Genomic DNA, 15,706 nt, shown 5'->3' with positions numbered 1-15,706 from the left:
TGTGCACTAGTATTATTTATATAGAGTACATATGGGCTGAAGTTGCATTATGCATCACATAGTTAGTGCCTTTTTTATATAACTTGCCTCTGAATCTATCTTCATACCTTTTTTGGCTAGAAACATTAAAAATAGTTTTGATTTATTGCTGCCTCTCTGGAGAATTAGAGATCTAATCGGAACTAGATGTCCCCTTCTAACGAAACTAATAAGCAGGCTTGTGGAAATAGCAAATGTCAAGAGTGATACAACGGATACAGTATGGAGAACGCCTGGGCCAAACTGCACACTCATAGATTAAAAATGTCAATAGAGTTTATTTTCAGTTGACAGAGAAGGAATTGCAGCCTCAAATAGCTGAGGCTCAATTGCAGGCAAACCGCATCACATTGATCAAAGCTGATGCCGTGGCAACAGCAGGCAGTAAAATCAGACGTTCTTACTGGATTTATTAAAATGGGCTGTGAGAACTTGACAAGCTGTAACCCAGTCAGTGTAGATAAACAGGAACATACAAATGGGATTGCTTCAGGAAATGTTCGTTGAAACAGTCTTTTGTAATAACCAGCAGTATGCAAATCCAATCTGTAAATGCAACAGAGCAATGTTTGGGTAGCACCACGGTAGTGAGTGAAAGACAGAATGGAAGAAAGAAGCTTGCTGGAAAATCAGCCCTGCAGTCACATTTACTGTTGCTTGTTGAAATTTCACGGTGAACTCCAGTCATTTCAAAAGGAATCCACATGATCTGGAGATTCAAATAAGGGCAAACAAGTTCCTCATGCAGATTGTGCTTTTGTTCAAGCCAGTCACTTGAATTTGCCATGGTGACCAATAGGAAGCTGCTTGATTTGAAAATAACTGTGATGAGTGCTTCATACATTTACATTTACTGACAAAAGACAATTGATTGCACTGTTGGAGTAGCTTATGGCCAATTAAAACAGTAGTTCTGGTCCTTGATTAGGACTGGCTCAGCCTCGTTCAAAGCTACTGTAAAATACTCTAAAAACATGTACTTTTAACCTCATTACACCATTATTGTATAGCCCATAGATATGCATACGTAGATGCCTTATTTGTGGCTGTTTCTATGGGCCACTATACATAATCTGTCCTTCATATTGGAACAGTTAAAGCCAGCCCATGAACACTCGAGAGCAAGTTGATAGAGGAGGAGAATCTACGTCATTGCGCACTGCATTCTGGGTAGTCACCACCATGTTTTAGGACACGCTAAGTATCGTACAATGGCAACAAATACAAATCACTAGAGAAAAAAACGCCCGTATTTGTGTTGATATTTTTAAGAGCTACTTTCACTTGCTTAGAATAAACGGACTAATATTTGAATCCTTGCATTCATTTGAGTGGGCCACATACACACCGTTACACACTAATAGAAACCATAGAACCATCTTCTATTGTACAACACAGGACCAAATTGATTTTAATAACTAAGTTGCACTGACATATCTACCAGATAAAATAATAAATACAATATACCTTGATCTCAGCCAGTTCATCAACACATTATGTCATATCACCCTAATTTCTTAATGTTAAAACATTAAGGGATAAAATAACAGTGTGCCCCTAATGCAGCTCTGAAATGACACCAAAAAAGTTTTACTGGACTTAAATTGAAAAATGCATGATTTCTGACCAAGACAGGACTTTAATCTGTGATTCTGTGATTTAATTTTATTATTATTATTACCACTACCTAAATAGACTGTTTATCCATAACACCAAAATGGTCAAATAGTGGCTTACAAACAGTCTCAATGATTTTATTTCAATCATGAAACGACGTCTAAACTAAAATCAGGCAAAAAAACTCCGCCGGAAGGGTTTGCGTGTGACGTCAGCGCGTCCCTGTACGTCAGTAGCGTCGGTGGATCAGTTCGGGAAGGTCGATCGCAGCCCCGCAGCCGACAAACATGATGTCCCTTGCTGCCCGTTCGGGGGCTTTTTCCCCGTACCTGCAAGCTACTAATTATGCCGTGGCAGGTCCACTAAAGCCTCTCGTATCCGGCGTCGTCATGAAGACCGATAAACTGTTGATGGACACCAAGAAGCCGTTCCTGTGCCGCGAGTCCTTATCGGGTCAGAGCGCTAAGAGCGGCCTCGCCGTGTCCGTCAGCCTCAACGGTGAGTGTCACTGCGGGGTAGAGTCAACGCGAGAGCCGCGGCCTCCGCGTCGCAGAGGGAGGCCGTGCAGCGGCGCTCACTCAAGGGCACAATGACCTCTCATACGTTTAATGTGTGTATTGAATAGGTTTAAGGCGTTTGTAGTGTTGTACGTAATTAATGCTGAATTATTATTAATTTGAGCTTACTATGTTCTGTTTAACGAAATGGCAGCAATAGCTCACATGCCAAAGCACTTAGCATCACCGAGGCCTCGCTAATGTCCTTGTCGAAGCTGTTAGCAAATCAGTCTGGCTTTTGAGGAAATTTTGCTCTTTCAAAGTCCTTTATGATATGATTACTTTTACATAATAAAGTAAATGCCACGATGCGGGGAAATTCGGAGAATTTTGTATATGTTTTGGGTCAAGGGAAGCTAATAGTTTCTTGCTAAGATTGGCCTACATGCTGCTTATGTAGATTACTTAAGAATTTACATTTAGTGAATTAGAAGCAAAATTTGCTCAATTAGAATCAGTTTTTAGTGTTATTGAAGCATAATTTATGAATGAGCTGGTAAGAGACCCTCAGCCAGACTTTAAAACACGCTAAGCAGCCCTATTGTGTAAATAAGACTATTTTAACTGTTATTATTAATATGAATTAACATACTACATAACGTAATGTTTAACAGTTAATTTGCAAGGTGGAAAGTAGCTATTGTATTCTCTGTGCATACAGCAGGGTTCAAAAGTCTGAGTTGGTATTGAAAATCTGTGATTATTTTACAGATGATGTTGTGTATGAATGTCAGTTTGTCAAAATGAATTTTTCCAAATATTGAGAAAGCAGGGTGGTTGTAATAATTCCTTTTGTGGATGATGATGTATAATCCAATTTTGAAATAAGATGCATTATTGTCATGTTTGAGTGTTATATTTACATAGCATTACATTTCTTAAAATTCAGAAAATCTGCACTCTGAAGAGAAGATTTGGTATTTGGTGAATAAAAAAAAAAAGTGTTATGTGTTGGCCAAATATTATTTGACATGGTCAGTATTTTTTTTTTTCTGTCACCGTTTCATATGTCAATTTTTATGCAGTGTCTTTATCTATTTATTCATTTATTTGTTTGTTTGTTTTCTGTAGCTCGCTCTTCAGTGCGTTTCACCCACACAGACATCAAAATCCCTGATTTCTCTGACTACCGGCGGCCAGAGGTTTTAGACCCAAAGAAGTCCTCACAAGAGAGCGGCGAAACCCGACGGGCGTTCTCCTATCTGATCACAGGTTCCACCGCTGTGGTTGGAGTCTATGCAGCCAAGACCATTGTCTCACAGTTCGTCTCCTCCATGAGCGCCTCAGCTGACGTGTTGGCCCTGTCCAAGATTGAAATCAAGCTATCAGACATCCCTGAGGGTAAGAACATGACCTTCAAATGGAGAGGGAAACCCCTGTTTGTCCGGCACAGAACAGAAAAGGAGATTACAACTGAGGCTGATGTCAATCTCTCTGAGCTTCGGGACCCCCAGCACGACAAAGACCGCGTCCAGAACCCCACCTGGATCATTGTCATTGGCGTGTGCACCCACCTGGGCTGCGTGCCCATTGCTAACGCTGGTGACTATGGAGGCTATTACTGCCCATGCCACGGCTCTCATTACGATGCATCTGGTCGCATTAGGAAAGGCCCCGCTCCGCTCAATCTGGAGGTGCCCTACTACGAGTTTCCAGACGATGACACCGTGATTGTAGGATAAAGGACTGTACTGTAATAACTACGATCAACACTGAACGTGCTTTTCTTGTTTGATTTTTGTCCATCTTGTTTCAGACTCATAATATGCATTGACTTGATGGGTAACAGGTTAATTGTAAGTAATAAAGTGTATTTTATCTGATGGAAACCTCACTCAGCTCCATTTATTCAGTCTCAATATACACATCTCTGTGTGTTTTACTTAATCACATGGGCTGTTTAGTTTTAGCACATTATGCATTGGTTTACAAATAAAAATAAGATATCTGCTACACTATAGCGCATAAGTGTTGAGGTGATTAAGGCAAAAGGTAAGAGAGGGTGCAGTTTTTGACCAGCAGAAAGTCAGGTAGGTGATGTTTGCAGGGTGAAGGTGAACAAAAATGTGCAATATACCTTACACAAGCAATGACACATTGATTCTGCACTCTTTTCTGTTGTCATAGTCAGTGGTAAATGTGACAACTGTCTGATTGTGGCTATAGGTTTCAGTGGAATCTGATAAAAACAGCAAATGTGAAATATGGACGTATTAAAAATGCTCTGTTCTTAAAGATTTGTGCACAAACGGAGCTCTAAGATGTGCTTACAGAGTTATGAATTGAATAAAACCTTCACAAATTTCATGTTGTCATTGACATTTTTTAATCACTCTTAAAGAGTTTCTGTGGGTAAAAACATGATGCAGGGCATTGGAAAAAAAAAAAAAAAAAGTAAGGTCTAAAGATCTGTATATTACCAGACTGTGATGCGTCACCTAAAAATGATATAAAATTATAAGGATCATGATTTTTAAATGAGAGTTTAACTATACATTATGATGTATCCGTGTGGATCAGATGCAGTTGAAGAACTGCTAATTCAGAAATGTCGCCTTGTGCAGTTTTATCTCTTTTGAGAGAACCTCTGCAAATGATCCAAAACAGAATGTTATGTTTCACAGATATATTTGTAGGGAATAAATACATTTTAAATTGCCCATTAAAACGAAAATTCAATTTGATTTACTTAGTCCATGTTCTATGCGGGTGCGTTTTCAGCAATAAGAATAATAGTTGCAATACCAAGTGGAATAATTGTGTCTTTTAAACATGACAGGACAGAAATTCTTAGTTACAGTGAACAGTTGATTTAAGCTACCAATAATACTTCTAGCCTGTAAAATATAATAGCATGCATTAATCAAGATGGATCATGTGGTGCTGGTGGTTCAAAAAGTACATCCACTGTGCCCAGGGGAAAGTACAGAAAATGTGCCAACATGAGCAGCAGCGATTAAGAATGTAAAAACTGGCCAACACTTCTGGCATTCTCACATTTCATTGAATAATAACCATCATGTAGAGAAGTTTTCACTGTCTAGATGTGGCTATAGAGAGATGGCATACTTAATTTCCTTATTTCACTCTGTAAGCTTCACACTTCAGAGATGAACTGATAAACCACAATGTTCATATGAAGTGAAGGTAGGCTACTGACTATTTTACTACAATTTATGCTTTAGTTTCCAGATAAAGTGAATTGCTGTCTACTGTAGTAATGTGCTCTTGTGAAGCAACACAATGACAGGTAAACAGTAGCGTTCCTCTCATCCAGATATTATTTGAATAGATGTTTCAGGGTCATATTACCATATAGAGTAGCTTTTCTCTGTGGTGCATTTCTGTTTGAATGTCTCGCAGGTCTGAGAAAGACATTGGACATGTCTGCAGGTTAATAGAGTCAATATGCTCCTTAGCTGGGCTGCACAGAGCTTCAGACGGCATTTGAGGTGAAACAGTTAATTCATATTTACGCCACTTGACACAGGCACACAGCATATGCTTTAGTTGGAGCATTTTAACCTAACAAATTCCAGATTCAGGTGTGCCTTTTATTATTGCAGTACTAATACTGCTTCTAATAGCCAGTCATTTTAAAAGGCCGACCTTTTCTCTGAATACGTCTGGGTAGCTGCGCTGCACATTCACTGATTTCATTTTCTGGCGAGGTCTGGGTATTTTAATACATTTAATGCACCGGATTGCCATCCACTCTGCTTTCCTCTGGAGCGTCCGCCACTTATGACATGCAACCTGCTCAGTCGTCCTGGAGCCCTCAGCTCTTGCCAGGTCCTGCTGCCAGTAGCTTGGCGGACATTCAGGCCTGACTGATAGAATGATGATATCCCAGGGGTTGTCAGTGAACCATTGTGTATCAGCTGAAAATCACGGAAATCCCTGGCTCCAACATACGTGTTTAGCATCCAAGAGCAATCTCTTTATTGGGCTAATTTTTGGGCAAGTATTCACTCTGAATGGCAAATTTCTCAAATTCAGCTCAGGAGGGTTCATCAGGCACTCTGGGCTGGTTGAGGTCCCTGTATGAAACACAAACTCAAGTTTTTAATGAGTGTATTTCAGAGACTGAAGTATTGCAACACATATTGTTTATTCAGTCGCTTAATTTTGTATTGTTTTTTTTACCAGTCTCAATTGGATTCCACTAGTTTAAGATGCACATCTGCTTGTACAATTGGACTGCATAATGCACAACTTCCCTGTGGGGACAATATAAATCAGTCCAATGGGAGAATCAGGTGATTCAGTTTTGTTTTGACAAATGACTTGAGATTTAATTCTTAGTGTGGTAACAAAGGCTTGTTTGATTGAAATTAGTTATTTTCTTCTGATGCAACAGAATGAAAGGGATGACATGCCGGACAAAGACCAAAATATGGCATTCTGCACTCGTATCACAATGCTGTTGCTATGTTGATCATTTTTTCATAGTTTGAATTGAGCACTTCAAAGCCTACAGAGGAAGCATGCAATGATTCAGATGCTGCATACGCTGTCTTTGAAGAGAGTATGTGACTCTGTGAGGGTGGAAGAAGAAAACCAAGACAATTAGCTTAAAATTCTCTCTGATTTGCTCTCCTGTTATCTGATGTGTCACATTAATGTTATAATCCTCCATTTGTCTCAGGGGTGATCAGATTACGATGAAAGATTTATTAGGCTCCCGTAATTCATTTGAACTTGTTTTGCATAACTTTACATAGTAATGAGTTTTTCTTTTCTTTATTAAGAATGGCTGCTAATGCATCTTTTCCTCTAATATCATTCAGTCTGTTTAGTAATCAGTTTCATCTTCATGACAGTGTGTTTTTATTTTTAGTGAACCAAAAGTGTCATAATCACAAGTGATGCTTTTTTTAACCTTATTTCAGAATTACTGTTGCCTAATCTGTCTCTATTTATTGGCAGAACTTAAATTTTCATGCACATTTTACAATCATTTAGCTACCGAAATAGTATGGTCCATGCTCATGAAAAAAAGCCCAAGCTTCAATACAGATCATTTGGCATTATTCATATGCAGTTTTATTTTTATTGATGCTTTTAAGATTAACCCGTAGGGTCTACTAACAGTCATTTTAACATACATGTCCTTGTTAAAGGCCATTAAACCAACCATAGCAGTAACTGATTTATCAGTGCATCAAATTTCTCGACATGCATAACTCTCTGATCTCATTCAAAACATCTGAAATGGCCTTCACATAGCCTTGGGGAAAGTTTTTGAATTTAATAAAGCCAACATTGAAGAGAAAAGTGCATTCATAACTTTGTCAGCAGATTGCTCAAAATAAAATTATTCTTACAGAAAAAAAACATTTCTTATTAGATTAAAATATTAAAAAGCCAGATCCATTTGACTTATCTGCAGTGTCTTTTAAACAAGCTGATTCACTGTGGAAGTGGCTGTTCATTCTTATAGTCAGCTTTAAAAGGCGAGAATGGAGAAATTGAGAAAGATTGTCCTATTGTCCTCCCCCCTCCCCTTTTTCTATGAGCATGAGAGTGAATAGGTGGAAATGAGACATCACATAGAAATCGTCGTATCATTAGGGGAAATTGATCTCTGCTTTCATACTATGGTGCAGTGTTGCCTGCAGCTGGAGCTTTACAAGCCCATCTAAAGCATCCTCCACATGTGGCACCACACGCCGTACCCGCATGTGCACCGAGTGCCAAGAATGGAGCCTAAATGACTCTTCACTCTGGAGCGGAGCTGGGGAGCGAAGTTGACATGGGGGACTAGAGAATAATAAACTCTAATGAAAGTCTCTGTTTTCTTCCTCCTTGTGTGCCAGGAGCTTTTGTGCTTTCACAAGCAGCGGCTGATCTACGGGTTGGGCTGTGAAGAGCTTCATTAATCCTGTCAGTCAAAAGCAAACGGCAGCTGACTCATCCTCCAGGCAAAAGTAGAAAGACAGAAAACAGCGCCCCGGGTCACCCTCCAGGCCACTCCCCTGGTGAATGCACAATCACTGTTCGATTACTTCAATTTCACATGCTTGTGTGTGTGTTGTTTATATATATATATTATGCTTCGAGCAGCCACCCCTGCTGTGGCTTTATTCACCAGGATTTGCTTCATTTCGGATTTGGTCCTCTTGGCCTTTTTCTTGCACTTGCATCCCAGTGACTAGTAGCTGCCCTCTAGCTTTTCTCAATACATGTTAACGGGATAATTGACTGCTGGCAAGATGCGGTTTTAATAAAATTTTGCTGTCTATGCAGTGGAAACAGGATTTTTTATTTTTTTAATAATCTGTTCTACATGAAAAAAAAAAAGGTTGTGGTGATAGGTTTGTGGGCAGCACACCAACATGTAGCGCTGTTGCGCTTCAGTCGTCCCAAATTCGAGTCTCGATTCGCGAACCTTTCAAGATCCCAACCCCTCCACCCACTTCGCTTACTGTCCTATGTTCATTTACTTATACTGTAATAAGGCAAAGCTGGTTGAAAATCAGTGAAATCACCTTACCCTTTTATTTAAGCAGTAACAAAATAACATAAAATGAATCAAATAAATATATAAAATAAAATGAAAATAAAAGCCATTAAAACAATAACACATCCATATATAGACAACTCCTGCATACGATGATCAAAGCAGCAGTAGATTCTGAGGGTGTGCAGCTCAAATTTGCTGCAACAGATGCTTGACTGTCCGCCCCCAGTAACACCTACATTTGATCTTTTTTCTGACAGTTTTGGAAAATGGAAAGTTTTTTTTTTTTTTTTAAGTATTTCTGTCTCTTATATTCCTAAACGTATTACAGTGAAGCAGAAAACAGGCCTCTGTCTGAACCTAACCAGTGTCACATGAGCACAGACTTTCTTTTGAAGCCATTTGTGTCTGTTTCTACCGCTTTCTACTTTGATCAGTGAGCTTGTACTTTATATCATATTTCTATGCTTTGTATTTCTGACCATGTAGAAATATTCTACCAGGTCTCATTTTCTGTTTAGGGTTATTTTCTGGTCTGTTTTTGTTGTTGTTTTTAATAATGGCCCAATATGTATATTGTGACACAAAATTGTGGCTGGAATGTCTGTGAATTTTCCTGTAGCTCAAATCTGGTGCAGGATCACTGCTAGACCAAACCCCCCTGATGCTCTGATTTGTAAAGTAGTCAAAGAGTAGAGTATGTTATAGGGCAGAATTTCCAAGCATGAAGGTGTATCTGATTTCCTGTGATCATCAGGTTGTCTGCATAGTGGGAAACTTCACTGCAGAATTGCTGATTGTTCTAGAAGCACTGCTGTCTCATGAATGCATGAGATGAACAGAGTTGGACTCAAACTGCAGCCTGGTCTCATTCCACACCCTTGTGTGTAAAAATTTTGTTCTTTTATTGCCTAATTTAGTCTCTCTCTCTGCCCTCATTCCATCTCTCCTCCATGCTCCTTAGTCCTTTATATCTGTCCTCAGAGGAATAAAGAAGCTGTGCTTTGAGTGATAGGGATGGGGGCTCTCAGCAGGACTTCATAATCTTGTTTATATCAGAGTAATTAACACTTCTTTGAACTCAACGGAGTTGGCATATCCAATTAGTTGCCTCTCCTTTTCCACCAAATAACACAGAATGTGCTTTTTCTGCTCGCAGGCTGTTAAACAATGGGTCGAGTACATATATTTCAAGAAGTTCTCAATATAATCTACTTGAATATAAATGCTACATTTTTAGGATGAAGCATTGATGTGGCGGGCCAATTTATGTGTTCACCAAAAGCCTGGCTGGAGCCTCTACTGTGATGAAAAGAGAAAGCCCCTTTGTACGCTGATTTTTAGAAGTTCAGAGTGTCTGTGTGCAAAATTGTGGCTCTTTGTAGGGCTTCATTCCCCTCAGAGTGAATTTCCAAATCAGAGTAATACTTAAGTTTTTGTATGAAGAACAAGCATTTTTTTTTTTTTTTTGACATAGCATGGACACATATATTTAAAACATATTTGTTATTGATGATAACTTATGGTCATAATTATTATTCAGTACTGACTGCTTGAGCATGATATTCTTCATTCTTCAGTCTTTTTGAGATACTACACTCCTTAAACCTTTAGAAATTATACAATAAAACAAACTAAACTTCACATTTTTAACCTGAAATTGATCAATGGAGAAAAACCAAACAAACTACATTAAAAAAAAAGAAGAAGAAGAAGAAAAGGATTTGCTGTGAATTTGGTCTGAAAAATAATCGGAAGACAAATAATGTTACACCTTTTATTTATAGTTCTCTGCTCAATGTAGACTTATACCATTAAAATTTGATTACAAAATGTTTTGTTTTTGTGTTCTGTTATGCCATATGAGTAATGAAAAGTACACCATGTCAAATCATTAAATTAAATAAAAGCACACGATAAACATTCCACAGTAGTAGTACAATATTAATGTACAAGAGGCCTATTTTTCATCATGTATTGCAAATATCATTTAAAATTTCACACATTTAGTAATAATCTTGAAAAACAATAGTTCCTGTACCCCTCAAATGACTTAAATGCTTAAGAAATGGTACAATATACACCTGTATCTCTTAACACTCAAGATGAGGAAAAGGAAGCATCTGAGGTTGACAAAGAGAGAAATGTAAGCAGTGGGCAGATGGATGAATGAGGCAAAGGGGCTCAAACATCTGCTGGTGCTACACTGAGGCTGAAATATCTCTGCCTGTATGGAGGCTGGCAGGGCCAATCTGCTTCCTATGATTCACTAAGAAACCGGCCAGATTCATCACAGAGAGGGGCCGTCTCCTCGCCCGTGCTCAGACAGGCCGGTTTGTTCAACAGATCATGCAGACATAGCAAAGAGCTCTGTGCAGCCATGTTGCTGAGTCTCAGGTTATGATATTCTGTGTACTGAGATGGAATTGTGTCATTTATCTACTTACTGGTAAGAAGAATGCAAGCGCAGACACAAAACAATATATATTTTTTCTTTTGTAACTAACTAGAAAAATGCAAAAAAAAATGTCCTTCTTTTTTTTTGAATGTTAATAACAGCATAAAGAAACATCCAACAGTCTATTTACAAATATCTGTGCATGTTTATTTGTACATGAATTTATTTCCATTGGTCTCATATGAGGACGAGTCAAGACAAAAATGATGGAGTTTAGCTGAGAAAATTTTTCAAGACAATTGCAGGGCTTCACTGTACTATGGTATAATCTCAGAGCAGGTTACTGAGCAAGAAATTGTGCATTTGTGGAATAAAAACCTTTCTTCTTTTCACTCCCTAACATACATTAATCTTTCCATCTGGTGAGTTTTTCTCATTTTCTGCCTATACATTTCCATAAAGAATGCCTCTAGTATGGACTTGCTGTCACAGAACATAGGAAAATAAAGAAGATATATGAGATTTCCAGGCTGAGTGCAAAAATTGCAATGCTCAGCATCTTCCCCAAAAGACAAAGTTTTCCTTCTGCCAGTTCACCATGAAACACTGGCAAACTTTTTGTTTGCATTAAGCCAGGAAGCTATCTATCTATCTATCTATCTAGCAATTGCAGTTTTATACGGGCATTTTCACTCTCAGAAATAAAGGTACAAAAGCTGTCACTGGGGCGGTACCTTTTCAAAAGGTACATGTTTTTACCTAAAGGGTCCATTTTGGTACCTTAAAGGTACATATTAGTACTTAAAGTGTACATATTTGAACCTAATATGTACAAATTTGTACCTTTTGAAAAGGTACCACCCCGGTGACAGCTTTTGTACCTTTATTTCTGAGAGTGTTCATGCTATGAAAAATATTAAAAATAGCCCTTACTTGATGCATGTTCAGGATGCCTTCTTTAAAAAATCTCAGGGGTTTGATCTAGTCCCATTAAAACATACTGAAACGGCACAAGGAGGCCATGAAAAGAATACATATTCTTGCCGAGATTAACCTAATCATCTCAAACAAAGTAAGCAGGCCACCTAAAAGGTGTTAAATAAAACCTGCTCCTTTCTCTGTTGAATTCTGATTATTATTCTAATACATTCATCACCCACTTGACAATGAATGTTCCTTTATTAAACCTCATTTGTCATGTGCATATTTAATGTAAAGTGTGTGATACACTGCATCCTGTCTTTTCATATCTGTCTGCTGTCGAAGAACAGCAGCTAATCATGTAAATGCTTGTCTCTGTCTTCAGCAAAGTCAAGTAACCTCAACTGTAAACATGTTTAAATGAGCCCACTCAAGTCACACTATATTAACACAGCCATTTTATGACATTTCTCAGTCCTTCTAAGTCTGTCTTTATCTTTTCAACTGCCAATTATTTAAACCTTTGTATTTGGAAAAAAAAAAAAAAGAAAAAAGAAAAAAGAAAAAGTGGAGCCATACAATTATGAATTTGAACTAAAGAGACAAAGTCTTTTGTGTGTATCACCAACTAGTCCAAATGGCTCCTCAGTGATGAGTTATTTAAATTCAGATTAAATCAAATATATTTAAAATAATAATTTGTTCAAACATATATATATATATATATATATATACATATATATATATATACTACAGGGCCGTTGAATGCTTGAATCTGATTGGCTGCCGAACGTTCTAAGATGTGCAATTATTTTCAGGGAAACGCACGGCGAACGTAGTTCCAGGCAGCTCTTGACCGCATTACAGGACCATATCACTTCGCCAAATGATTTCTGTTATTTCAAAGGTCTTACAACAGCAAAATAACCAAAACCCACAACGACACTGGCCAAATAAATAAATATAGTAAACAATATGATAAAAACGACAGATCATGTCCATGTTTTTGCCACAAAATTACGCTTTATTATGTACGGAAAGCACATACTCTATCTCTCCCGCTCTCTCTCCCTCACAGACCGCACATACAGAACAGTTACAGTTTGCACACACTAGCATACATCGCGCTAATATTGTTAGCGCTACTCTGACGATTTTATCAGTAAACAACTTAAAACTACATGACTTCTCTGGCGAGGTAACAACAACGGCGGTTCGTGAAGAAAAGGAAGTAACTGTTAAGTTTCACTATAACTAGAGACATTGCTGCCGAACACTATTGAGAGACGCACAGAGGTAATATCTCTCTCTCTCTCTCTCTCTCTCTCTCTCTCATAACTTAGTTATTAACTGTATTAACTGCATTAATCTGTTATCAACGGCTCAAGCCTTTGTTACTAGGTTTAAAATGGCGTTTTGGAATTAGCAACTGAGGCCTTGAATGAAATGCGGAAGAAATAATCCTACTCACAATAGCGATTTAAGTAGAAATACCAGACGAATGCCTTGAAATATATCATCTGATCAATGTCTTGAGGTGTGGCAACCGTAGTATAAGCAGAATAATTGACTTCGGTCCGTTGAATTATTAGAACAGTAATGCACACCTGTAATAATCCAACGGCCCGTCGTCAATTATTCCTTACATATATATTTATATATATATATATATATATATATACATATATATACTGTATATATATATATATATTTTTTTTTTTTTTTTTTTTTTTTTGTCCAAACTAAGCAGGGTCTGTCATACAATCATACTGTCCTTAATGATGCCATCAGGGGCCATCTTACAGCTGTTGTCCATCAATGCAACATAGACCTATCAAAAATTCCTCTTCAGGAGTTCCACTTCTTTGGTTGCTGCTCTCATGTCAAGTTTATGTCATGATGTAAAGGAGCTTGCCTCCCTGAGAATGTATATTTTACAGTGCAGGAGCTTGTGGGGATAGTCTACTACTGAGTCTCATGCATGCTACTAAAATCCCCAAATAAAACTTTCCAGAGTTGGCATCACACAGAAAACTTCAAATTGCTTTGCAAAAAGGGTTCATAATGAATTCTCTGTCCCTCTTTCCTACTTGTCCCTCGGCCGTCCTCTTTCTCTTTAACAGGCAATAGACTTATTTTCATTCTTTCAAATTCAATGCACAAGATGGAGAATGAGCATGTCCTGCTCTCTATCTCTGAGAAATGAAGGACAGGGCAACTTCAGAAATGCATTTGAACAGCCAGCCACTTGATGAATTTTTTATTCTTACAAGTGTTATATCAAAAGCACATTCCTGGCATTCCAGATCATTATAAAGGGTTGTCGTTGTTTATGATGAAATAAATATTTCAAATGTGCAATATCTTCAAAGAATAATACATGCCAATATATCTTTAATAATAGAGATGGATGGGCTGCATTTGATGGCTTTACTGATGTAGTTACTTTGCTCTGGCTTACTTTGTACACTCTCTGCTGCTAAATGTTACATAATAAAGTGTTAGCACAAATTGTGCCATCTGCCACCAGCTCTGAAATATGGCCCATAGGTTCATAGAAGCATTGGAACAAAGCAGATTTTCTATTTAAGTACAGATTTGTATTGTGAGCCATCAAAGGCCAAATATACTCTGTATGATGTTATTTTAATGAGGATGAAGGGTGATAAAGGAGGGAAGAAAAATATGTTTCTTTTTTCTTTGTTGCTTTTTGTTTTTTCTAACTTCAGAAGGAGGTGTGCGCCCCTCTCCAAATTACAATCATCTCCGGAATGGCTGTGCATTATTGTTTTATCAGGGAAGCATAAAGATGCCAGAGAGCTGTGACAGATGTGAAAGGATAATTAAAATATCAGTCATGTAACTGCAAATTAAACGTCATTTTGATTTCGCATACCGTCTGACATGCAACCAATAGGCAGCTGGGTAATCATCAAAATACCGATGAGGCTGTTCGTCAAGGGCCATATCACAATCCTCTGTTTCGGCTCACCGTCTCTCTCCAAAAGACACTCTAATTAGTAAACCCTCTGCGCTCTCAAGATAAAGCAAAGGCAGCAAGTGCTTTCTGTTCAGGAAGGCCTTGCTTTATACAAGTGATCCAGTCCCTGGCAGATGGAGAACATGCTGGCGAACTGGAGAGTTACGTTTACTTAAATAAGTCTGAATCTGACAAAGTTAAACGTGAGAAAACTGATTAAGAATTAGCTCTTCCTGTGTGAGATGACAAACACAGAGACAACAAATAACACACGCTCATAAGTTATTAATTTGGCCTGCTGCATCGCCGTCGTATGTTATTTTTTTATTGATTTATTTATTTCATTTTTGCTCTCAGCAGATGTTCAACATGCTGTGTCATTTTGTACACAAAAAGGATTTTCTGCACACTGGGTCCCAAAAAAAAAAAAAAAAAAAAAAACTGGCATGGTGGTCCCTGAGAGCCATCTGCCATAGTGTTATCAAATTTGGCACCACTTCCATGCCTCTATTTCACCTGGCTTCAGCCTTCAGAATGCAATAAGGAGAAACATTCAGTGCTCAAAGAGAAAGTTGATGCAAAACTGAACAGAATATGTCATCACAAGATGTCAGATGTCTCAAAAGCTGCTCTTCTTAACTGACAGGAATCCCTTTAGACTGCCCTTATTTAGCTTTCCACAGGGAGAGAGTGAGTGCTTCATCACGAGAGGCAAAAACAGTGTGTCTTGC

The 15,706-nt window shown here is 38.2% G+C and overlaps 1 protein-coding gene across 1 annotated transcript; it reads left to right on the top strand.

Moving 5' to 3' along the window:
• Window positions 1-1,860: 1,860 nt before the first annotated feature.
• LOC131543272 (cytochrome b-c1 complex subunit Rieske, mitochondrial) lies at window positions 1,861-4,518 on the top strand. Its single transcript, XM_058780455.1, has 2 exons — window positions 1,861-2,154; window positions 3,285-4,518. The coding sequence occupies exons 1-2, from the start codon at window positions 1,944-1,946 to the stop codon at window positions 3,893-3,895; spliced, it is 822 nt and encodes a 273-aa protein (XP_058636438.1). The 5' UTR covers window positions 1,861-1,943; the 3' UTR covers window positions 3,896-4,518.
• Window positions 4,519-15,706: the final 11,188 nt, after the last annotated feature.

Source organism: Onychostoma macrolepis, chromosome 07 (genome assembly GCF_012432095.1).
Source record: "Onychostoma macrolepis isolate SWU-2019 chromosome 07, ASM1243209v1, whole genome shotgun sequence".
Taxonomy (NCBI): Eukaryota; Metazoa; Chordata; class Actinopteri; order Cypriniformes; family Cyprinidae; genus Onychostoma; species Onychostoma macrolepis.
The sequence above is the reverse complement of the archived record's forward strand: the minus strand, read 5'-3'. Positions and strand labels throughout refer to the sequence as shown.